A 25,245-nucleotide genomic window follows, 5' to 3' on the forward strand; every position below is an offset into this window, starting at 1 on the left:
AAAGTGTGAGGTGGTTCACTTTGGAAGGAGTAACAGGAATGCAGAGTACTGGGCTAATGGCACGATTCTTGGTAGTACAGATGAACAGAGAGATCTCAGCATCCAGGTACATAAATCCCTGAAAGTTGCCACCCAGGTTAATAGGGCTGTTAAGAAGGCATATGGTGTGCTAGCCTTTATTAGTAGGGGGATTGAGTTTCGGAACCACAAGGTCATGCTGCAGCTGTACAAAACTCTGGTGCGGCCGCACCTGGAGTACTGCGTGCAGTTCTGGTCACCACATTATAGGAAAGATGTGGAAGCTTTGGAAAGGGTTCAGAGGAGATTTACTAGGATGTTGCCTGGTATGGAGGGAAGGTCTTACGAGGAAAGGCTCAGGGGCTTGAGGTTGTTTTCGTTAGAGAGGAGAAGGCTGAGAGGTGAATTAATAGAGACATATAAGATAGTCAGAGGGTTAGATAGGGTGGACAGTGAGAGTCTTTTTCCTTGGATGGTGATGACCAACACGATGGGACATAGCTTTAAATTGAGGGGTGGTAAATATAGGACAGATGTCAGAGGCAATTTCTTTACTCAGAGAGTAGTAGGGGTGTGGAACCCCTACTACTCTGTTGGGTAACGAGTATAGGGTGGATACGTGGGTTTGAGTAGGGTGATCATTGCTCGGCACAACATCGAGGGCCGAAGGGCCTGTTCTGTGCTGTACTGTTCTATGTTCTATGTTTATACCAGAGAGTAGTAGGGGTGTGGAACGCCCTGCTTGCAACAGCAGTAGATTCGCCAACTTTAAGGGCATTTAAGTGGTCACTGGATAGACATATGGATGAAAATGGAATAGTGTAGGTCAGATAGGCTTCAGATGGTTTCACAGGTCGGCACAACATCGAGGGCCGAAGGGCCCGTACTGCGCTGTAATGTTCTATGTTCTATGTTGAAGTGTCATTTATTAAGACTGCCAATCTCTCTGTGTGGTATTCAACAAAATTCACTTTTATTGTTCTTAAATACAAATGCATCTTCATGTGTTTGCTGGGAATATAAAATATGTCAGACAGCAACTGTGGAGAGAGCAACATAATTAACTTTTCAGGTCAATTACGTTGTGTCAAAACTGAAAAATGTTTTCAATTAATTAATTATAGTCTGAGAAAGTATCAAAAGCTGTGATAGTGTGGAAGACAGAATGATTAAATGAAAGGTGGTATTTTCCGCCAGTTCTGTGGTTTGTTTTGTGGAAGCTCAGGAGGCCTGCCATCGATCAGCTGCCAGATCTTGTGGGTTTCCCTATTTTTAAAATCCCCTCCACCGCCAGTGAATCCACGCCCGTGAGGGTCGTTGGGGCTGGAATATCCTGTCGACGGGAGAAGCTGGAAAATCTTGGCCAGCAAGTGGAATTATAGTGCAAAGCCAACAGAGATGCCAATGGGACAATTGAAAAAACAAAGATGGATTGAACAAATCTGTCAATCACAACAGCAGAATGTTTCCCAGCACCCACCGCCTGAAGAAAAGGTTGCAGCCCTTTTGGTCTAATGTTCCACTGAGCTTCACCGGAACGTGTAGGAGACGGAGGACAGAGGAGGCAGAGTGGGAATGAGAGAGCAAATTAAAGTGTCAAGCAAGTGGAAGTTCAAGGTCAATTTTGAGGGCTGGATCAAGGTTGACACAATACAGTCATCCAATCTGTATTTATTCTCCGCAGAGGAAACTACATCATGAGCACTGAATACAGCAGACTAAATTGAAAGATGTTTAATTAAGTGACCATTTCACCTGGAAGGAGTGTTTGATACGCTGGGAAATGGGAGGGATGAAAAGACAGATGTTGCTTCTCTGGCACTTCCATGGGCTAGTGCTGTGAGGATGGTAGTGGGTGTTGGGGTGATTGAAGAGTGGATCAGGATGTTGCACTAGAAGCAGTTTCTTCAAAGGGGAGGCGAAGTTGTTCTCACCGGTAACTTTCTACACATGTCTCTACTCTCTTAATTACTATTCTCATTGCGTTTAGCACTGTGAGTGAATCAAGGCCAGAGATAAATAGCTTTCAAAACTTTGAATGGCTAAATGGATTAAGCTTTTATGCATACTGCTCTCAGTGGAGGAGAAATTAGTTCTGAAAATCTACAGTGAGAAAAGTCCACAATCCCATTTCAAGAAACTGTAATTTTAACAATCATTTTAACAATCATCATCCTTTCTTAATTATTTACTCAGGAAGGTGAATGGTCAGAGGCTGAACAGCTTTTATTTCAGGAGGTTTTTTTTAAGACATATCCTCAATTCTTGTTCTTTAAAAAAGTGCTGAGGGTTTTGGCCAAGGATGGTATCATGACCAGTACAGCTTGGTTCTTTAATACATGTCTTAAAAAAGCTGAACATTGAGGGTTGACGAAACGTGAGCATTTTATTTGATGCCAGTGCTAGCATAACCAGTCAACTTGTTTCCAAAAGTTGAGAATTACTTTTGTCTTTTTGTTGACTAGTTGCAACTACTTAAGCAGTTGGTGGACTTCTGAGCTCCACGGAATTAGGGCTTTGACATCACACTTCCAGAATGTGATTAGCGCTGTTGCTTCACAGCGCCAGGGTCTTGGCTTCAATTCCTTGTCTTGGGTCATTGTCTGTGCGGAGTCTGCACGTTCTCCCCATGTCCGCGTGGGTTTCCTCCGGGTGCTCCGGTTTTCTCCCATAAGTCCCAAAAGATATGCTGTTAGATGAATTGGACACTCTAAATTCTTCCTCAGTGTACTCGAACAGCTGCTGTAATTTTCACAGTAACTTAATTGATTAACTTCATTGCAGTGTTAATGTAAGCCTACTTATGAGACCAATAAAGATTATTATTATCAATGACCTTCAATCTGAGGAGCATCTCTTTCAGGAGCAGCTATAACTAAACTTCACAGCTTTTCAACAACGATGTCTGTGATATTTCAATGCTGCAATATCCTTTGAATTACATACAGTATCAATATTTGATAAAAGGGAATTTTTGAAAATTATTATAACAATTAATCAATGTCAACAGAACGGGGAATGGAAAGGCCATCTTAATATTCCATTCTTAAACTATAACCCTTGCAATGCACATAGGAGCAAATCCTGGATATGTTGGTCGATACAGTGGAATTGTAAGAAACACCTTCTCCACCATGCTTAATTTTTCCACTACTTGGAAAACCAAATTTTGACAGTTGCTGTACTGTTTGTTTTCACAATGTGTGACAAATGGAAGATCCATTACAACGGGTCTCTAAACATATAATAAAGTAATTGGACTCATTTATACATGAATACTTTACATAGAATTAGAATTTACAGTGCAGAAGGAGGCCATTCAGCCCATCGAGTCTGCACCGGCTCTTGGAAAGAGCACCCTACCCAAGGTCAACACCTCCACCCTATCCCCATAACCCAGTAACCCCACCCAACACTAAGGGCAATTTTGGACACTAAGGGCAATTTATCATCGCCAATCCACCTAACCTGCACATCTTTGGACTGTGGGAGGAAACCGGAGCACCCGGAGGAAACCCACGCACAAACGGGGAGGATGTGCAGACTCCGCACAGACAGTGACCCAAGCCGGAATCGAACCTGGGACCCTGGAGCTGTGAAGCGATTGTGCTATCCACAATGCTACCGTGCTGCCCTTTATACTTGAAGGCAATCAGTTAAAAAAAATTACTCAATTCATGGCACGTTTATGAGCATTCAGGATTATTTTGTAATGTATACCAGTAATCTGTGGGGATTAATTACAGGGAAAATAGATAAAGCTGACATAAATTTTTTTTGATCTCCGTGCTTCTGAGAACATTTCCATAGGTTGATATTTCACATATGTGTTTATGTGTAGCATTATTTCTTTACAGAAGATTGATGATATTGGGGGTGGAAGTAATTTAATGCAGAAACCACTGGCTGCTTCCTCAGTCTGGTATTAAAACACAATAATAATCTTTATTATTGTCACAAGTAGGCTTACATTAGCACAGCATTGAAGTTACTGGCAAAATCCCCTAGTTGCCACATTCCAGCGCCTGTTTGGGTATACTGAGGGAGAATTCAGAATGTCCAATTCACCGAACAAGCACGTCTTTCGGGACTTGTGGGAGGAAACCGTCACATCCGGAGGAAACCCACGCAGACACGGGGAGAACATGCAGACTCCGCACAAACAGTGACCCAAGCCGGGAATCGAACTTGGGACTCTGGTGCTGTGAATCAACAGTGCTACAGTTCCGCCTGATACATGAGGTGCGAATTGAAATGTTTTACCTTACATTGGGTAACTTTTCGTTCAAAGTTTTCAAAGCTCGGATTTTCATCAATAAATGGTTGTATTTAATGCGCAAAGCTTTTCACATTAAGTATTATTGAAGTTGCATAGGCTCATTCAATAGAAGCCATCTTCGGTAGGCTTGATTTTTGTAAGAGGATAAAGTGGCCTTGTTTACATGGGGTGTAAAATGGAACTTGAGTTGACCTGTGAGTACAATGGCTGGAGTAGGACTTTGAGGAGTTCATAGAATCATAGAATTTTGAAGTGCAGAAAGAGTTTGTTCAGCTTATTGCACCCACACCAGCTCTCTGAAAGCCATATCTACTTAGTCCATTCCCTGACCTTTCCTTAACCTGTTTGAACTCTTCTTAGTTTTAGAGTTAGATAAATATTATTGTAGATTCTGCATCCAATTCTGTTAGGGAATTCTGTGTACAAAATCTATATCAATGATTTGGATGTGGGGACCAATTGTAACATTTCCAAATATGTGGATGACACCGAACTGGGTCGGAACATGACGAGGATGCAAGGAGGCATCAAGACTTGGACAGGCTATGTGAATGGGCTAAAAATGTCAGATGGAATATAATGTGAATAAGTGTGAAGTCATTCCTTTTGGTAGCAAAAATTGAAAGTCAGAATATTTGCGAAGTGCAGGTGGCTAAAGGGACCTGGATGTCCTTGTTAATGAGTCATTCAAGAGTTAGCATGCCAGTGCACCAAGTAATTAGGAAGGCAAACAGTATGTTGGCCTTCAATGCGAGGATATTTGAGTACAGGAGTAATGATATCTTGCTGCAGTTGTATAGAACCTTGGTGAAACCTCACTGGAGGTATTGTGTACAGTTTTGGTCCCTTTCTAAATGCGGATATACTTACCATAGAGAGTGCAATAGAAGTCCACCAAATTAACATCTGGAATGGCGGGATTATCTTTAGAGGTGACTGGGGGTGCGAATCGGACACTAAGTGCCCCCACCAGTGGGAAAACCTTCCAGGTGCTGGGAACAAAAGGGCAGCCTCCTTTTTAAAAAAAACTGTGGTTCGAAAAACAGCTGCTCCTCTGAGTCAATAGATCCTCCCTGCAGAGCTATGTAAATAACCAATCTTAATCCTCCCTTTGAAACTCCCTTTGGACCTGTCAATCAGAAATCTTGCAAAAGGCAATTGTCTGTGAAATTGAATGTAAACAATGCAGTTCAAAGTGTTTGGGCTCCTAAGCACACAAACAGGCTAGAAAAAGTTAATGGGCAATAAAATTGACTAAAAAATCCACCTCAAATGTTTCCACCACAATAAAAGGAATGCTTTAACCTTCATCTCACAGATCTTTGAACTTGGCATACTGACATACTGTTTAAAGGATTAGATGGGAACACTTTCATTTTTTAAAATCACAGAACTGTATTTTTGAGAAACTGACAGACACAGCTTCCAAAGACCCCATCCCAGGAAATACCCCCGATTCGAGCTCCCCTAGTCCAGTACCAGCTCCCCTGACCCTCACATCCCATGAAGGGCCCTCCTCGGTAGCCTGGAGGCATTTGTAGGGAGCGTACTCACCTCCTTGCCACCCCTCACACTGCAAATTGCCAATTCATGCCAACGGGTCTCTTGGCTGGAGGGTTGGATCATCCCAGGAGGCAGGTGAATTGGACATCTTGTCTGTAAATGACATTCAATACAGCTCTAATGAGCTATTTGTATGTTCCCGCTGTATTGCAGGAACCTTCGTTGGCAACCTCCGGCGGTGGCGGCCCTGGAGAATCCCGGCTGGGGTCGGCATTCGCTCGTGGTTCAAAGAATAAGGTGTGACTTAATCAACACTTGTTATAGGGTTCCCTTGTCTGGTGTGTCTAAAACCAAGGGACATAATTATAGGATGAGGGGTAGGCAATTTATGATTGAGATGAGGAGAAATTTCTTCACTCAGAGCCTGGTGAATCTTTGGATTTCTCAACCCCGGAGGGGAATGGAAGCACAATTATCGAGCATGTTTGAGCCAGAAATTAATTGATTGCTGGAGACTGATGGCATCAAGGGATATGGGTATAGCGCAGTAAAGTGGCATTAAGATAGATGATCAGCCATAATCTAATTGACGTTTACTGGGCTGAAAGGCCTACTCCTGTTCCTATGTTCCTGTATTCCTATAAATTAGACGAAAACCAGAAAGTCCACCCTAAATCAATAGAGGCGACAGGAGCTGTACAGGTACACCTTGCACAGTTGACCCTGCACCTGTCTAATATCTGGGGAATTGCGCCAAACAGGAAGAGCTGACCCACAATCAAGTCATGCAGTAGCCTGACACATTAAATCATACCACAACCCTTCTCCCAGAATCTTCCATCCCTGTCCCACCACTACCCAGTGGTGGACCATCAGGAGGGAGTCTGCAACATTGGTTCTGGATCCCATGAAGTCTCAAAGCATCAGATAAAACACAGGAAGGGAAACCGCTTGCCACTCGGGTGGCACGGTGGCACATTGGTTAGCACTGCTGCCTCACAGTGCCAGGGACCCGGGTTCAATTCCAGCCTTGCCTGACTGGCTGTGTGGAGTTTGCACTTTCTCCCCATGTCTGCGTGGATTTCCTTGGGTGCTCAGATTTCCACCCACAGTTCAAAGATGTGCAGGTTTGGTGGATTGGCCATGCTAAATTCCCATTTAGTGTCCATGGATGTGCAGGTTAGGTTACGGGGTAAGGTGGGATAGGTGGGTGAGGGAGTTAACCCAGGTAGAGTGCTCCTTCGGCGGGTCGGTACAGACTTGTTGGGCCAAATGGCCTCCTTCTATGCTGTAGAGATTTTATGACCACCTAATGCTCCCCCTGCCCCCGTTCTCAGATGATGGTGTGCTCCACCATGTTTTGATCTTCCCAAGAGTGGCTAATCAGCACTGTTACTTGATGGGTCCTGAAGGACATATCTTCCAGACTATACCTGCAGCTAATGAGAGAATCAACAAAAAGGAGAATCTACTTTATCTCTCAGTCTCACAAACCCAAACATTACAAATGCATCTGACCGATGACAGTATTGATAGGAGAACCACCGCACAATCCTCATGGAGACAAACTCCCATCTTAGCATTAAGAATACCCTCATGTTGTGTGACACTATCACCATGTTAAATGGGATCAGATATAGTGATTCAAAAGTGTTTGAACTCAGCTCTATGTTCAAATGGCTCTGATAAGTTCCATGCCCTGACCCCCTGTCCTGTTGCAGCAAAAATAGGACCTGTTGGAAATGGAGGTGGGACTTCCACATCCTGGCCCCGCCTCCCCATTTTAAACATCTGCCGAGTCTTCCTGACTCCATTCCTGACTCCATCTTTTACAAGGGTCACGATTTCAAGGTAAGGGGGAAAGTTTAAGGGAGATGTGTGTGGAAAGTTTTTTACGTAGAGGGTGGTGGGTGCCTGGAACCCTTTGCCAGTGGAGGTGGTAGAGGCAGGCACGATAGCATAATTTATGATGCATCTGAACAGATATATGAACGGGCGGGGAACAGAGGGAAGTAGACCTTGGAAAATAGGAGACAGGTTTAGATAAAGGATCTGGATCGGCGCAGGCTGGGAGGGCCGAAGGGCCTGTTCCTGTGCTGTAATTTTCTTTGTTCTTTGTTCAAAAGCAAAAATTGAGTAGCAAATAGTTTGAATGTGGACTTTGTGGTGCGTTAGAATGAGATTCATTTAGCCTTCTGATATCAGTACCAATGGCCAGTTTCAGAGGCTCTGCATTGTCAATTTATTCCAGAAACTGTAATCTGTGCATAGAAGCCAATTTGTTAAAATCTCCAAGAGCTTCCTAATGTTTTCTCTTAATATGGTTGCAGAATCAATGGGTGTTGTTTGCAGGTGGAAATCATGACAGATGATGCACATTTAACAGAGAAACAGGTTTTTAGTTCTGTCACAATCCTGTAATTGTGTCAGTCTGCTGTGAATTCTGATGATGTCATGTGATTATAGCAGTGTGAGTGAATCTGTGCCGTGTACTAATTCTCCAGTTTGCTTTGTAGCACCATATGTTAGGAATCTGCAGTGTTTAAAGCCACAGTTTAGCTGTTAAGCGTGGATCATCTGATCGTTGAGGAGGTTTGTTATCTCTGTCCCTTTGTTGGGGCAACCTAGTTGGTGGAGGAGTGTATTTATCTTTGTGAGAGTGTTTCAAAATGCTTTCAGCCTCCTGCTTCAATCACTTGTACAACAGTAATGAACAACAGAGACCTCAGCAAGGAAGCATTTCTTGGTGGAGGTAGGGAGCAACACACTGGATGTCAAAGTTATGCTATATCCCCTCTTTGGTGAACTGCAATTTTAATTAAGGGGTTGGCTCTTTATTTAGTATATACATATACTAGCTCAGTTCTTTCAGGGTCTGATTTTTCAGTTAAATGGTCCCTTTCTCTTTTCTTGTGTGTATCATCTGTAAATTATAAATGCATGGTTGTTTGTTTCGTGAAGTCATTGCAGAGATTAGATCGTGCCTGGTACTGACGATCTTTGCATAATCTATTCTAATTATTTTTGTCAGACAAACACTTGCGTGCAGGACTGTTGAACTATGATGTATGGATTGTAAATGCTGAGTGCTCAGTTTGTTGTTAAGTGTATCCTGGGATGTCGATTGTGTATTGAGGACATTTGTGGCTTTTTAAAATGGTGTGCCAGTAGTCTTTTGAAAATCTTTTCTCAGGCACCATGCTAAGGCCTTTCCTCGGACTGAGAACAAAAAGAGCAGCACAGTGAGACTCCAAAATTCAACGACTCTCTGTCCACTGGGAAGTGTACCAGAGCAGGACTAACATTTGCATTCATTCACAGGATGTGGCATTGCCAACAAGGCCAGCATTTATTGCCCATCCACAACTGTCCTTAACTGAGCTCCTCACTGGACCATTTCAAAGAACAGTTAAAGAGTCGACTGCAAGACAGCACCTACTGATTCTGCCGTGACCAGGCTGTCGCAGTCCAGATAATGTGTGTCCCCACGGTTCATAGAACATAGAACATAGAACAGTACAGCACAGAACAGGCCCTTCGGCCCTCGATGTTGTGCAGAGCAATGATCACCCTACTGAAACCCACGTATCCACCCTATACCAGTAACCCAACAACTCCCCCCCCCCCCCCCCCCCCCCCCCCCCCTTAACCTTATTATTAGGACACTACGGGCAATTTAGCATGGCCAATCCACCTAACCCGCACATCTTTGGACTGTGGGGGGAAACCGGAGCACCCGGAGGAAACCCACGCACACACGGAGAGGACGTGCAGACTCTGTACAGATAGTGACCCAACTGGGAATCGAACCTGGGACCCTGGAGCTGTGAAGCATTTATGCTAACCACCATGCTACCGTGCTGCCGTGAAGCCTCTCTGGAAATTCTCCTCTCGGCTGTCCGATAAGGGCAGGAGGTGCTGTCTCCCAGGGATGGCAGCAAGAAGCCCCTTTCTGACTATGGTGGCCAAAGCAGATGTGACAGCGGAGGTTAATACTGGTTGTGCCCTTCAAAGAACTGCCTAATAGAACATAGAACATAGAACATAGAATAATACAGCACAGAAAAGGCCCTTCGGCCCACGATGTTGTGCCGAACTTTTGTCCTAGATTAAGAACAAATTAATCTACACCCCATCATTCTACCGTAATCCATGTACCTATCCAATAGCCGCTTGAAGGTCACTAATGTTTCCGACTCAACTACTACCACAGGCAGTGCATTCCATGCCCCCACTACTCTCTGGGTAAAGACCTAGCACTGACATTCCCCCTATATCTTCCACCATTCCGCCATGTCCCCTTGTAATGATTTGTTCCACCCGGGGAAAAACTCTCTGACTGTCTACTCTATCTATTCCCCTGCTCATCTGATAAACCTCGATCAAGTTTCCCCTCATCCTTCTCCGTTCCAATGAGAAAAGGCTGAGCACCCTCAACCTTTCCTCGTAAGACCTACTCTCCATTCCAGGCAACATCCTGGTAAATCTCCTTTGCACCTTTTCCAAAGCTTCCACATCCTTCCTAAAATGAGGCGACCAGAACTGCGCACAGTACTCCAAATGTGGTCTGAACATGGTTTTGTACAGCTGCATCATCACCTCACGGATCTTAAATTCAATCCCTCTGCGAATGAAAGGCAGCAGACCATAGGCCTTCTTCACAGCTCTATCCACTTGAGTGGCAACTTTCAAAGATCTATGAACATAGATCCCAAGATCTCTCTGCTCCTCCACATTGCCTAGAACCCAACCGTTAACCCTGTATTCCGCATTCATATTTGCCTTTCCAAAATGGACAACCTCACACTTTCCATGGTTAAACTCCATCTGCCACTTCTCAGCCCAGCTCTGCATCCTATCTATGTCTCTTTGAAGCCGACAACAGCCCTCCTCACTATCCACAACTCCACCAATCTTCTTATCATCTGCAAATTTACTGGCCCATTCTTCAACTCCCTCATCCAAGTCATTAATGAAAATCACAAACAGCAGAGGACCCAGAACTAATCCCTGTGATACGCCCCTAGTAGCTGGGCTCCAGGCTGAATATTTGCCATCCACCACTACTCTCTGACTTCTATCGGTTAGCCAGTTCGTTAACCATATGGCCAAATTGCCCACTATCCCATGCCTCCTTCCTTTCTGCATAAGCCTACCATGGGGAACCTTTTCAAATGCCTTACTAAAATCCATGTACACCACATCCACTGCTTTACCTTCATTCATGTGCTTGGTCACCTCCTCAAAGAATTTAATAAGACTTGTGAGGCAAGACCAACCCCTCACAAATTTGTGCTATTCCTAATAAAGCAGTGTCTTTCCAGATTCTCAGAAATCCTATCCCTCTGTACCCTTTCCATTACTTTGCCGACCACCGAAGTAAGACTAACTGGCCGGTAATTCCCAGGGTTATCCATATTCCCTTTTTTGAACAGGGACACGACATTCGCCAGTCTCCAATCCCCTGGTACCACCCCTGTTGACAGTGAGGACGAAAAGATCATTGCCAACGGCTCTGCAATTTCATCTATTGCTTCCCATAGAATCCTTGGATATATCCTGTCAGGCCTGGGGGATTTGTCTATCCTCAGGTTTTTCAAAATGCCCAACACATCTTCCTTCCTAACAAGTATCTCCTCGAGCTTACCAGTCTGTTTCACACTGCCCTCGCCAACAATATTCGTAAAGAATGAAGAAAAGTACTCGTTCAAGACCTCTCCTATCTCTTCTGACTAAATACGCAATCTCCCGCTGCTGTCCTTGATCGGACCCACCCTCACTCTAGTCATTCTCATATTTCTCATATATGTGTAAAAGGCCTTGGGGTTTTCCTTGATTCTACTCGCCAAAGATTTTTCATGCCCTCTCTTAGCTCTCATAATCCCTTTCTTCAGTTCCCGCCAGGCTATCTTGTATCCGTCAAGCGCCCTGTCTGAACCTTGTTTCCTCAGTTTTACATAAGTATCCTTCTTCCTCTTAACAAGACATTCAACCTCTCTTGTCAACCATGGTTCTCTCACTCGACCATCTCTTCCCTGCCTGACAGGGACATACATGTCATGGACACATAGTATCTGTTCCTTGAACAAATTCCACATTTCACTTGTGTCCTTCCCTGACAACCTATGTTCCCAACTTATGCACTTCAGTTCTTGTCTGACAGCATCGTATTTACCCTTCCCCCAATTGTAAACCTTGCCCTGTTGCACGCAACTATTCCTCTCCATTACTAAAGTGAAAGTCACAGAATTGTGGTCACTATCTCCAAAATGCTCCCCCACTAACAAATCTATCACTTGCCCTGGTTCATTACCAAGTACCAAATCCAATATGGCCTCCCCTCTGGTCGGACAATCTACATACTGTGTTAGGAAAGCTTCCTGGACACACTGCACAAACACCACCCCATCCAAACTATTTGATCTATAGTGTTTCCACTCAATATTTAGGAAGTTGACGTCACCCATGACTACTACCATGTGACTTCTGCACCTTTCCAAAATCTGTTTCCCAATCTGTTCCTCCACATCTCTGCTGCTATTGGGGGGCCTATAGAAAACTCCCAACAAGGGGACTGCTCCTTTCCTATTTCTGACTTCAATCCCTACTACCTCAGTAGCCAGATCCTCCTCGAACTGCGTTTCTGCAGCTGTTATACTAGCTCTAATTAATAATGCCACCCCCCCCCCCCCCCCACCTCTTTTACCACCCTCCCTAACCTTATTGAAACATCTATAACCAGGAACCTCCAACAAACATTTCTGCCCCTTTTCTATCCAAATTTCCGTGATGGCCACCGTACCGTAGTCCTAAGTACCGATCCATACCTTAAGTTCACCCACCTTATTCCTGATGCTTCTTGCGTTGAAGTATACACACTTCAACCCATCTCCATGCCTGCAAGTACTTTCCTTTGTCAGTGTTACCTTCCCCACTGCCTCACTACATGCTTTGACATCCTGAACACGGCTACCTTAGTTGCTGGACTACAAGTCCGGTTCCCACCCCCCTGCCAAATTAGTTTAAACCCTCCCGAAGAGTACTTGAAAACCTCCCTCCCAGGATATTGGTGCAGGAAGTGGATGAATGACCTATTGCGCTCCACCAGGGTAATGCCTACTCACTGCAAAATGATACTCATAAAGCCATCAGGCAGTGTGAATGCACAGGAATGTCAGGCACAGAGTTTTGGTTTCAAATGGGACATTTGCACTGATTTTATGGAAGCCATCTTCCATTCTCACTCTTCTATCAGTTGCAGGACATCCTGCTTGTTAATCACTTACTGAGGAGGGCTCAGGAGCTGCCAAGGGCAACGTGGTAGTCACCACTGTTGTATATATCGCATATGAGGTGTATTACGGTAAGGCTCCTGTCCGACAGGTACGGGGGTAGATCCCTGCCTGCTGGCTCCACCCAGTAGGCGGAGTGTTAATGTGTGGGCTTACCGAGCTGCAGCCATTTCGCCAGCAGCTCGGTAAGCCCACACAACTCTGCGTAATAAAGCCTCGATTATACTCTACTCTCGTCTTGTCCGAATTGGTAGTGCATCAATTTATTACGCAGAGATTTTACAATGATGGATCTCCACATCAAGCCTGATCAACTGCAGCTGCACCCTCAAGCTGACTATGCCAAGTCGGCCTTCGCACATTGGTTAGCTTGCTTTGAAGCACACATCGGATCTGCGACAGAACACCCCTCAGAGGCACAGAAGCTCCAGATCCTGTACACACAGCTGAGCTCCGACACCTTTCCTCTCATCCGATACGCGCCTACCTACGCTGAGGCCATGGCCCTACTGAAAGAGAACCACGCTCAGCAAACAAAATATATGCCAGGCACCTCCTGTCCACATGGCATCAACTCCCCAGTGAGTCTGTGGACGATTTCTGACGTGCCCTGCTCGCCCTGGCGAGGGACTGCTATTGCCAGGCCATTTTGGCCGTTGAACATTCTGAACTTCTAATTAGAGATGCTTTCATTACGGGCATAGGGTCAGCTTACATCCGCCAGTACCTCTTAGAGGGGGCTACCCTTGACCTCGCGGTGACCAAGAAACTCACAATCTCATTCACAGTCACCTCCTGCAATGTACAGGCATATGCCCCCTCCCATGCATATCTGATATGGTCAATCAGATTGCACAGTACCAGGTCTTCTCGACAGTGGACCTGAAATCTACCTACCACCAGCTTCCCATTCACAAGGCGGACCGCCCGTACACCACGTATGAAGCGGATGTCCGCCTTTACCACTTCCTTCGGGTTCCATTCGGCGTCACTAACAGGGTCTCGGTCTTCCAACGGGAGATGGAGCAAATGGTTGACTGGTACGGACTGCGGGCCACCTTCCCGTACTGGATAACGTCGCCATCTGCGGCCACGACCAGCAGGACCACGACACTAACCTTTCCAAATTCCTCCACATCGCCAAACTCCTCAACCTAACCTACAACAGGGAGAAGTGCGTGTTCAGCACTAACCGATTAGCCATCCTCGGCTATGTGGTTCAAAATGTAGTTCTAGCGCCCAACCCCGATCGCATGCGTCTCCTCATGGAACTCCCTCTTCCCCACTGCCCCAAGGCCCTCAAATGATGCCTGGGGATCTTCTCATTCTACGCCCAGTGGGTCCCTAACTATGAGGACAAGCCCCGCCCACTCATTCACTCCACCATTTTCCCACTGACGGCCCAGGCTCACCAGGACTTCAACCGTATCAAGGCTGACATTGCCAAGGCCGCGATGCATGTGGTTGATGAGATGCTCCCCTTTCAAGTCGAGAGCGATGCATCAGACGTCATTCTGGCCACCACCCTCAACCAGGCAGGCAGACCTGTGGCATTCTTTTCACGCACCCTCCATGCCTCCGAAATTCGGCACTCCTCCGTCGAGAAGGAGCTCCAAGCCATAGTAGAAGCTGTGCAGCATTGGAGGCATTACCTAGCCGGCAGGAGATTCACTCTCCACACTGACCAACGGTCAGTTGCCTTCATGTTCAACAACACACAGTGGGGCAAGATCAAAAATGATAAGATCTTAAGGTGGAGGATCGAACTCTCCACCTACAATTACGAGATTTTGTATCGCCCCGTTAAGCTCAATCCCGAGGTACATGTGCCAGCACACAAGTGGACCGACCCCGGATCCTGCACGACGATCTCTGTCACCCAGGGGTCACCCGTTTTTTTCACTTCATAAAGGCCCGCAATCTGCCCTACTCGATCGAGGAGGTCAGGGCTATTACTAGAGACGGCCAGGTCTGAGCGGAGTGCAAACCGTACTTCTACCGGCCAGACCGAGCGCACCTAGTGAAGGCCTCCCGCCCCTTTGAACGCCTCAGCGTGGATTTCAAAGGGCTCCTCCCCTCCACCAATCGAAACACGTACTTTCTTAATGTGGTCGATGAATACTCCAGATTCCCTTCGTCGTCCCATGCCCTGATATGACGTCTGCCACCGTCATCAAAGCCCTCAACACCATCTTCGCTCTGTTTGGTTTACCCACCTACGTCCACAACGACCAGGGATCCTCATTTATGAGCAATGAGCTGCGTCAGTACCTGCTCAGCAAGGGCATCGCGTCGAGCAGGACGACCAGCTACAACCCCCGGGGAAACAGGCAGGTGGAGCGGGAGAATGAGACAGTCTGGAAGGCCACCCAGCTGGCTGAATCTCCGGCCTCCCGCTCGCAGAATGATTCCGCGGCGGAGCCTAATGACGTCAGCCGCGCATGCGCGGGTTGGACAGCTCAAACCCGCGCATGCGCGGTTGCCGTCTTTCCCCTCAGCCGCCCCGCAAGACGTGGCGGCTTGATCTTGCGGGGCGGCGGAGGGGAAAGAGTGCGTCCCCTTGAGACGCCGGCCCGACGATCAGTGGGCACCGATCGCGGGCCAGTCCCCTCCCGAGCACGGTCGTGGTGCTCTATCCCCGATCCGCCCTCCCTAGGCCCCACACTTACCTGGCACGCCATGTTCACGATGGCAGCGACTAGGTGTGGTTGCCGCCGTCGTGAACAGGTCGGGAACGGCAGGCTGCTCGGCCCATCCGAGTCGGAGAATCGCACGGCGGCCCGCGTTTCTCCGAGCGGCATGTCGGAAAACCAGACACGCCATTTTGGGGGGGGGGGGGGGGGGGGGGGGGGGTGGGAGAATAGCAGGAGGTGCAGGAGCAGATCTCCCGCTATGCTCCCACCCATCGTGGTTGCGGAGAATTGCGTCCCACATTCCTCTTCTACTCTGTGTTATCTCAATGTTATTACAATTTCGCTGCACTTCCTTGAGGCTTTCATTGATGTATTTTATTTGCAAAAATAGAAAAGGAAAGATTTTTGTTAAGGTATCAAACTCGCCAAAGATGCTTCAGGCCAATCCACACCCAACAACCTGATCTGAAAATGTTCTCACATTTTGACAGCTGCAGCAGATTTCCACAGGCGCTGAAACAATCAACAATATTCTAAAACAACCGACAACATTGTAAATAAAACAACCCACTAATTCTTAAAAGGTCAATTCACCCTACCTTCCAATGTTAACGGATCCTGGAAAAATTCCAGGATCCCAAATTCAAAATCATCTGTGCCGAAGTGAATTAGTTCTTCCTTGGGCCATACCCTAACTGTGCATCAATAGGAGCTTCAAATCCCTACAGTGCAGAAGGATGCCATTCAGGCCATCGAGTCTGTACGACCCCCCGAAAGAGCACCCTCCCCAGGCACATGCCCTTTCCCGATCCTCGTAACCCGCGGGGGTTTCCTCCGGGTGCTCCAGTTTCCTCCCACAGTTCAAAGATTCAAAGATGTGCTGGTTAGGTGGATTGGCCATGATAAATTGTCCTTAGATCCAAAAAAGGTTAGATTAAGTTACTGGGTTACGGGGATAGGGTGGAGGTGTGGGCTTGGGTGGGGTGCTCTTTTCAAGGGCTGGTACAGTCTCGACGGACCCAAAGGCCTCCTGCTCTGTAATTTTTTGATTCTATGATTCTATAACCCCACCTAACATTATTTGGACACTAAGGGGCAATTTAGCATGGCCAATCAACCTAACCTGCACATATTTGGAATGTTTGTTGATATCTATCCATTCGTTAATGAGATATAGGGCTGAATTCTCCATTTCTGAGACTAAATGCTGATGCTGGGGCTGAATCTCAAGTATTCTACGACCTCAATGGTAGCGGCGGTCCGGGGCAATTCAGGATATGCTAATGAGCCAGCACCGGCGCCATGTGGAACTAGTGCCATTCGAACTGATGGCGGCATCAGATTTGCTATGGTTGGGATTGGCACTGGAGAGCCTGACAAGCTGGAGTTGCACATTGTGGTAGTCACCACTGTTGTATATGTATCACATATGAGGTGTAATACGGTAAGGCTCATGTACTACAGGTACGTGGGTACATCCCTGCCTGCTGGCTCTGCCCAGTAGGCGGAGTACAAATGTGTGTGCTCACCAAGCTGCAGCCATTTCGCCAGCAGCTGTGGGAGGCTACACATCTCTGCTTAATAAAGCCTCGATTACACTCCACTCTCGTCTCGTGATAATTGATAGTGCATCAATTTATTAAGCAGAGATTTTACAATGATGGACCTCCACATCAAGCCGGATTGCGTGCAGCTGCACCCTGCAACAGACAACGCCACGTTGGCCTTCGCCCATTGGCTAGCTTGCTTTGAAGCTTACATCGGATCTGCAACAGAACCACCCTCAGAGGCACAGAAGCTCCAGATCCTGTATACGCGGCTGAGCTCCGATATCTTCCCCCTCATCCGGGACACGCCTACCTACGCTGAGGCCATGGCGCTACTGAAAGAGAACTACACTCAGCAGACCAACAAACTCTATGCCAGGCATCTCCTGTCCACGCGGCATCAACTCCCCAGTGAGTCTGTGGAAGGTTTCTGGCGTGCCCTGCACGCCCTGGCGAGGGACTGCAATTGCCCGGCCATTTCGGCCAATGAACATGCCGAACTCCTAATTAGGGACGCTTTTGTTACGGCATAGGGTCGGTGTACATCCACCAGCACCTCGTGGAAGGGGCTCCCCTCGACCTCGCGGCGACCAAGAAACTCGCAACCTCACTAACGGTCGTCTCCCGCAATGTACAAGCATATACGTCCCCGACCACATGGCGCCCCCCTCCTGGACATTGTGGACCCCACCAGCGACCACCCCCAGCCAACCCCAAGCCCACGCCGCGCGGCAGCTAGCCAACCCCGGGGGACCCAAGTGCAACTTCTGCGGACAGGCAAAACACCTGCGGCAGCGCTGCCCGGTGCGGAGCGCACTCTGCAAGGCCTGCAGGAAGAAAGTACATTTCGTTGCTGTGTGCCAGACCTGCTCGATCGCCGCTGTAACCAGGCCCATTGTTCCTGCACCCCCCACATGCGACCCCTAGGTGCCGCCATTTACGCCCCCGCAACCCATGTGAAGCCCGTGGGCGCCAACATCTTCCTCGCCTCAGACCACGTGCGGCTTGAGGGCGCCGCCATCTTCCCCCCATCAGGCCTTGTGCGGCCCATGGGCACCGCCATCTTCCCCGCCTCTGGACCCCTGCTCGTCGGGCACCTCATTGGGCTGCTCATTGCCTGCAACCGCCGCCAACCAGCCAGGGGCCTTCCAACACCAGCCACGGCTCGCCTCCATCACGATTGACCAGTCCCGGCCGCACAACCTCGCAACCGCGTCAACGACAGTAAAGGTCGATGGGCACAAGACATCATGCCTTCTTGACTCCGGGAGCACAGAGTGCTTCATCCACCCCGATATGGTAAGGCGCTGCTCCATTCGGTACACACCATTAACCAATCTCCCTGGCCTCCAGATCCCACTACGTGGAGATCCGGGGGTACCGCAGCGCCACCCTCACCATCCAGTGCGTAGAGTTCAGCAACTTCCGGCTCTACGTCCTCCCCAACCACTGTGCTGCCTTGCTACTCGGCCTGGACTTCCAGTGCAACTTCCAAAGTCTAACCCTGAAATTCGGCGGACCCCTACCACCCCTTACTGTCTGCGGTCTCACAACCCTTAAGGTCGACCCGCCTTCCCTGTTTGCAAACCTCGCCCCAGATTGCAAACCCGATGCCACCAGGAGCAGACGGTACAGTGCCCAGGACAGGACCTTCATCAGGCTGAGGTCCAGCGGCTGCTACGGAAAGGCATTATCGAGGCCAGCAACAGCCACTGGAGAGCCCAATTGGTAGTTGTGGAAACTGGGGAGAAAAACAGGATGGTCGTTGACTGCAGTCAGACCTTCAATCGGTACACACAGCTCGACGCGTACCCCCTGTGGTGATATGCATCACTGTAAGTACACAAGAGGTTAATGTAAATACATGTAGACTAGCTAGACACTAGAGGGAGCACCAGAGACATAACACACAGACACTAAACCAATAGGCCAGTAAGATAGGACACGACCAATGGGCATTCACGATACACACAGGTGACACCACCACAGGAAGGCATTACACCAACCCATATTCAAAGGACACAGCACACATGATCTTCCTCTTTCCAGTGGAGACACTCAGTGTGTACAAAGGGTTGATTTGAAACACATCATACCCACCACCTGGATTGTAGCAGACTGGTTCGTCAGTCTGAGTAGCTATAGCAGGATTAACGGGAGATTAGAATCCAAGTAGGAGAATTGTTAACAGTTTAAATAAATGTGTTAAAGCTATCTCCAAGTCTGAACCTTCCTTTGCCAGAGTTCACATCAAGGAAGCAGCTTATGCTATGTCAGGAGCATAACAAAACACCCCCTCCCATGCATATCTGATATAGTCAATCAGATTGTGCAATACCGGGTCCTCTCGACAGTGAACCTAATATCTGCCTACCAGCAGCTCCCCATTCGCAAGGCGGACCGCCCGTACACAGTGTTTGAAGCGGACGGCCGCCTTCCTTAGGGTTCCCTTCGGTGTCATTAACGGGGTCTCGGTCTTCCAACGGGAGATGGACAGAATGGTTGACTGGTACGGACTGCGGGCCACCTTCCCCTACCTGGATAACGTTACCATCTGCGTCCATGGCCAGCAGGACCACGACGCTAACCTTTCCAAATTCCTCCACACCGCCGAACTCTTCAACCTAACATACAACAAGGAGAAGTGCGCGTTCAGCACCAAACGTTTAGCCATTCTCGGCAACGTGGTGCAAAATGGAGTTATAGGGCCTGACCCCGATCGCATGCGGGGAACTCCCTCTCCCCCACTGCCCCAAGGCCCTCAAAGGATGCCTGGGGTTCTCCTCATACTACGCCCAGTGGGTCCCTAACTCTGCGCACAAGGCCCGCCCACTCATTCACTCCACCGTTTTCCCACTGACAGCCGACGCTCACCAGGCCTTCAGCCGTATTTAGGCCGCAATTGCCGAGGCCACGATGCACATGATCAACGAGATGCTCCCTTTCCAAGTTGAGAGCGATGCGTCCGACGTCGCACTGGCCGCCACCCTCAACCAGGTCGGCAGACCCGTGGCATTCTTTTCACGCACCCTCCATGCCTCCGAAATTCGGCACTCCTCCTTCAAGAAGGAGGCCCAAGCCATCGTAGAAGCTGTGCGACACTGGAGGCATTACCTGGCTGGCAGGAGATTCACTCTCCTCAGTGACCAACGTTCAGTTGCCTTCATGTTCAACAACACAGAGCGGGTCAAGATCAAAAATGATAAAATCTTGAGGTGGAGGATCGAGCTCTTCACCAACAATTAAGAGATTTTGTATCGCCCCGGTAAGCTCAACGAGCTCCCCGATACCGTATCCCGAGGTACATGTGCCAGCACACAAGTGGACCGACTCCGGACCCTACACGACGCTCTCTGTCACCCAGGAGTCACCCGGTTCTTTTACTTCATAAAGACCCGCAATCTGCCCTACTCCATTGAGAAGGTCAGGATTATCACCAAAGACTGCCAGGTCTGCACGGAGTGTAAACCAGACCGTGTGAATCTAGTGAAGGCCTCCCGCCCCTTTGAATGCCTCAGCGTGGATTTCAAAGGGCCCCTCCCCTCCACCGACCGAAACACTTATTTCCTTAACGTGGTCAACGAATACTCCAGATTCCCCTTCGCCGTCCCATACCCCGATATGACGTCTGCCACCATCATCAGAGCACTCAATACCATCTTCGCCCTGTTCGGTTTCCCCGCCTACATCCACAGCGACCGGGGATCCTCATTTATGAGCGATGAGCTGCGCCAGTACCTGCTCAGCAAAGGCATCGCCTCGAGCAGGACAACCAGCTACAACCCCCGGGGAAACGGGCAGGTGGAGCGGAGAATGGGACGGTCTGGAAGGCTGTCCAGCTGGCTCTATGGTCCAAGAATCTCCCAGTCTCCCGCTGGCAGGAGGTCCTCCCCGATGCCCTTCACTCCATTCGGTTGCTACTTTGCACTGCAACTAACGAAACCCTCCATGAACGACTCTTTGCCTTCCCCAGGAAGTCCACCTCCGGGGTTTCGCTGGTAGCTCCAGAACCCGTTCTCCTCCGCAAGCACGTGCGGCTCCACAAGATGGACCCATTGGTCAAGGGGGTTCATCTACTTCACACAGTTCGCGTACCCCGACGACCACCAAGACACAGTCTCCCTCAGGGACTTGGCGCCAGCTGGGTCCTCACACCCCCCCCCTTGCCCGCCTCTGCCTCGGCACCACCCTCCCTCCCCTCAGCGTATCTCACCACAGCCCCCTCTCCAGGATGATCCGTCCTCCCCTTGGTCCCACCCAGAGATGAAGATGAGGTCGACACACTCCCGGAGTCACCGGCGACCGAACCGACGCCTGCATCGCCACCGGGACTGCGGCGCTCGCAACGAAAGATCAAGGCGCGCAATCGTCTGATTTTGTAAACTTTTCCTAAAATGTTAAACATCTGCATGTAAATACTCTTCCTCCACCCCCGCTGGACTCTTTTTTTTAACAGGGGGTGAATGTGGTAGTCACCACTGTTGTATTGTATATATTGCATATGAGGTGTATTACGGTAAGGTACTACAGGTATAGGGGTAGATCCCTGCCTGCTAGCTCCGCCCAGTAGGCGGAGTATAAATGTGTGGGCTCTCCAAACAGCAGCCATTTCGGCAGCAGCTGCGGAAGGCTACACATCTCTGTGTAATAAAGCCTCGATTACACTCTACTCTCGTCTCCTCATAATTGATAGTGCATCAGGCATGCATGCTCCTAAACTGCTCATATATCCATTGGGATGACACTCGATCCTTCCGTCTATCTGCAGAACAAAACATCCACACAAAGAGCGAGCAGGCCAAGACAGGAGGTGGAATTCCCAACATTCCTGTTCTTACCCCTTTTGAGGAGTAGGCTGTTGAGCTAATCAGGGCAGGGAGGAACAGACTGTGCCAGTGTTGAAGGTGAGGTAGGACTCACCCAGGAAGTCATTGAGGAGGCCTCCAGTTTACTGTTGTCAGATGTGCCCACCGAGTACTACAATGCTTTAATTAAATAGCCTGCTTTGGCATCCACAGTGCATGACTAATCACTGGCCATTATTGCGCAGTGTTCAGTGAGGTGCTTTTAAGCAATGAGCACTGTTTTTGTCCTGATATGAGATGTGGATGGATGTAAAGAGTACTCATGGGGGCTTGAACATGCCACGTATTGGGCAAAGAACATGGTAGATGCAGTTTCATGTTTGAAAGAATGGAGTCCTAAACTGTCGTCTTAACTAGACACAACAAGAGGCTCCCCTACGTATCTGGAGAAAGCTGTGGTGAGCATTTTCAGTCATTACTGGCTGTCTTTGATGACTTTCCATTTTGAGCTGAAGGCAGCAAGTAAGGAGGCTCTGGGCACATTAGCGTTGACTACAAGAGGGATTTGAGTTTCGGAATAAAGAGGTGTGTTTGCTGTTCACTGAGGCCTTTGTGAGACCTGTTAGGAATAGTTATAATTTTAAGTAAGTTATTTTTGTGTTTATGTCTGTGGGCTTATAGCATTAAAATTAAGTAAGTTTAATATATTTTTGCTGTACTTGGGTTAAGAAAGGACTAAAGACATTAGTTTAGTTCCATTTTTTAAACATGCCTGTAAGCCTGTGGATGTGCTTTGGTGCCTACATTGTAACGGAAACACAAGGTACAAAAAAGTGTTTTGCCTAGCAACCAGGAGCTTACAGAGATAGCAAGAAGCAGCGTGAGCCAGTTGGAATAAGGTAACCAAAAAGGAAACATCAGTCCACAGAAACTGCTTGTGCAGAGACATGGAGCGAGGCTGCAGAGAGCATTCCCAAAAAGAGCAAGGGCTGAATTCTCCGTGCCTCTGTGGCAAAATCGCAATCGGCGCGGGGGTGGAGAATGGGCGTCGATGCCGAAAAACCGGCGCAATGCCGCTCCCGTGATTCTCTGGTCCCCAGAGAATTGCCAGAGGCCCCATGTTTTTGCCTGTCAGGAAAGGTCGGCGGTGGCTGCTGTTGGGGGTTGTGGAGTCCGCCAGGTCACGAGGGGCAGCCGCCAAAGGCTGCCACCATGTGCATGCGTGGACTCCCGACTGGAAGTGCAGGGTCCCGTATCGGCAGCCAGAGCTGCGAGGACTACTCCGGGGCCCTGCTAGCCCCCTTCAGGTAGGAGAAACATAGCCCCATCATTGGAGAATCCCACCCAAAGTCCATAAATCCAGGGAATGGGACCGAAGAAAGTTCCAGGAAGACTGTGAAATTAAAGAACACGATTATAGATAAATGATTCTGTTCAGTAAAGTTGCGAACGAGGAGCAAAGAGGCTCCAGTTCAAGATGGGGTGCAGGGTGCAAGGTGCACACCTGAGAATGCTGGCTTACAAGAAGCTAGAGATCCAAGGTGACCCAAATGTTGGTGACACTTTAATACAGCTGGTGAAGTAGGTCTTCTGTTGACATGGCTGAGTATCTGAGAGATTGTGTGGAAAGGAAACTTTAATGATCCAGGACACTGGAATATTGTAAGGCGCGTTTGCAACTCTGGAGGTGGATCCCTGGTGAAGCCATCCAAGGGAAATCATCATTTGGGAAAAGATTCCAAGGTGTGTGCTTCGAGAGTAGAGATTGGACACCCTCGTATGGAAGATAGTGGAGATTGTAAAACCTTTGTGTGAAAGACAGAGTTCAAGTGAGTCCATTTGGCTCACAGTGTTACACATCTGGGCAGAATTGATGAGAAATCTGTAGGAGTTTTTTGGGTGTCATCTGGCACCTGGTTTTAGAAAGTGGAGTGTCTGACCACATTTCCTCAATTAGTTTACATGGACTGTGTACTTACTGAGCACATTAGAAGATTAAATAGATCTTGTAACTTGTTTTATCCATACGTATCTGTATATATCTGTAAGTGCATAGTGGGGTGAAGGCAGAGAGTAATATAGTTAATCTCTTGTTTAGCAAATGTTTTACTCTTTTTTGTGTTCAAAGTTCATCAGCTGACTCCTGTGACTCTGTTCAGTAGCCCCCTTCCACGTATCTAAACAAAAAAATAAGTAGCACAGTAGCATAGTGGTTGGCGCAGTTGCTTCACAGCTCCAGCGTCCCAGGTTCGATTACGGGCTTGGGGCACTGTCTGTGCGGAGTCTGCACGTTCTCCCCATGTGTGCGTGGGTTTCCTCCGGGTGCTCCAGTTTCCTCCTGCAGTCCAAAGATTTGCAGGTTAGGTGGATTGGCCATGCTAAATTGCCCTTAGTGTCCGAAAAGGTTAAGTGGGGGTTACTGGGTTACGGAGATAACGTAGATACATGGGCTTGAATAGGGTGCTCTTTGTAAGGGCCGGTGCAGACTCAATGGGCCAAGTGGCCTCCGTATACACTGTAAATTCTATAATTCTATAATAAAAGGAACGATCAAGTTGGATTCCATCCTGGGATCTGATTTGTCCAGCTGGGTTCCATCACCTGGGATCGTAGCAGATCTCAGATGGAGATCTGTTAGGCCTGCCCATCTCCTTATCAAAAGTTATTGTAAACTTCATGGAAAGAGTTTTCAAGTAAAGTGCAATGGATCTCATTGAAGAGATGGGATCTTTGAGCCATCAATGAACACACGACGAGTTGTGAACGTAACTGAGGCTTTACACTAAACAGAAAGCCTCCTGGCCTATGATCCCGAACTGAATCAGAGGCAGAGACCAACCACCTTTATACATGAGCCCGAGGGGAGGAGCCACAGGCGGAGCCAGCAGGGACAAGCCCAGGCATGTAACAATTACCACATTCACCCCCTGTTAAAAAAAGAGTCCAGCGGGGGTGAAATGGGCTTAAAGATCAAGCCTGTCAGAGGCCTTGACTTTCTGCCGTGATCGCCTCAGTCCCGGCGGTGGTGTGGGCACCGGTGTTGAGACCTGCGCATCCGGGAGCATGTTGTCCTCTTCTTCACACAAGTTGTTGAGTCGGTGGAGGGGCAGGGACAGTGTATGGGCGGGGGTGGCGGTGATTGTTGCCGGTGAGCCTGCGGGTGCCAGT

The 25,245-nt window shown here is 48.3% G+C and overlaps 1 protein-coding gene across 7 annotated transcripts in view; it reads left to right on the forward strand.

Annotated features, from left to right (window-relative positions):
• phactr1 (phosphatase and actin regulator 1) overlaps positions 1-25,245 on the forward strand; it is a 707,078-nt gene that overhangs the window by 103,836 nt on the left and 577,997 nt on the right. Inside the window, exon 1 of one of the 7 annotated variants that reach the window (XM_038797121.1) lies at positions 7,622-7,651. The exons of 5 other annotated variants lie outside the window; for them this stretch is intronic. Coding sequence is in view for 1 of the 2 variants with exons in the window: in XM_038797118.1 (XP_038653046.1) it covers positions 8,510-8,552 (43 nt within the window). In the remaining variant the exon portion in view is untranslated. Of the gene's footprint in view, positions 1-7,621; positions 7,652-8,329; positions 8,553-25,245 lie in introns of those variants that run through there. One more of the 7 variants, XM_038797118.1, reaches the window with a different exon arrangement.

Source organism: Scyliorhinus canicula, chromosome 5 (genome assembly GCF_902713615.1).
Source record: "Scyliorhinus canicula chromosome 5, sScyCan1.1, whole genome shotgun sequence".
In the NCBI taxonomy this organism is placed as follows: Eukaryota; Metazoa; Chordata; class Chondrichthyes; order Carcharhiniformes; family Scyliorhinidae; genus Scyliorhinus; species Scyliorhinus canicula.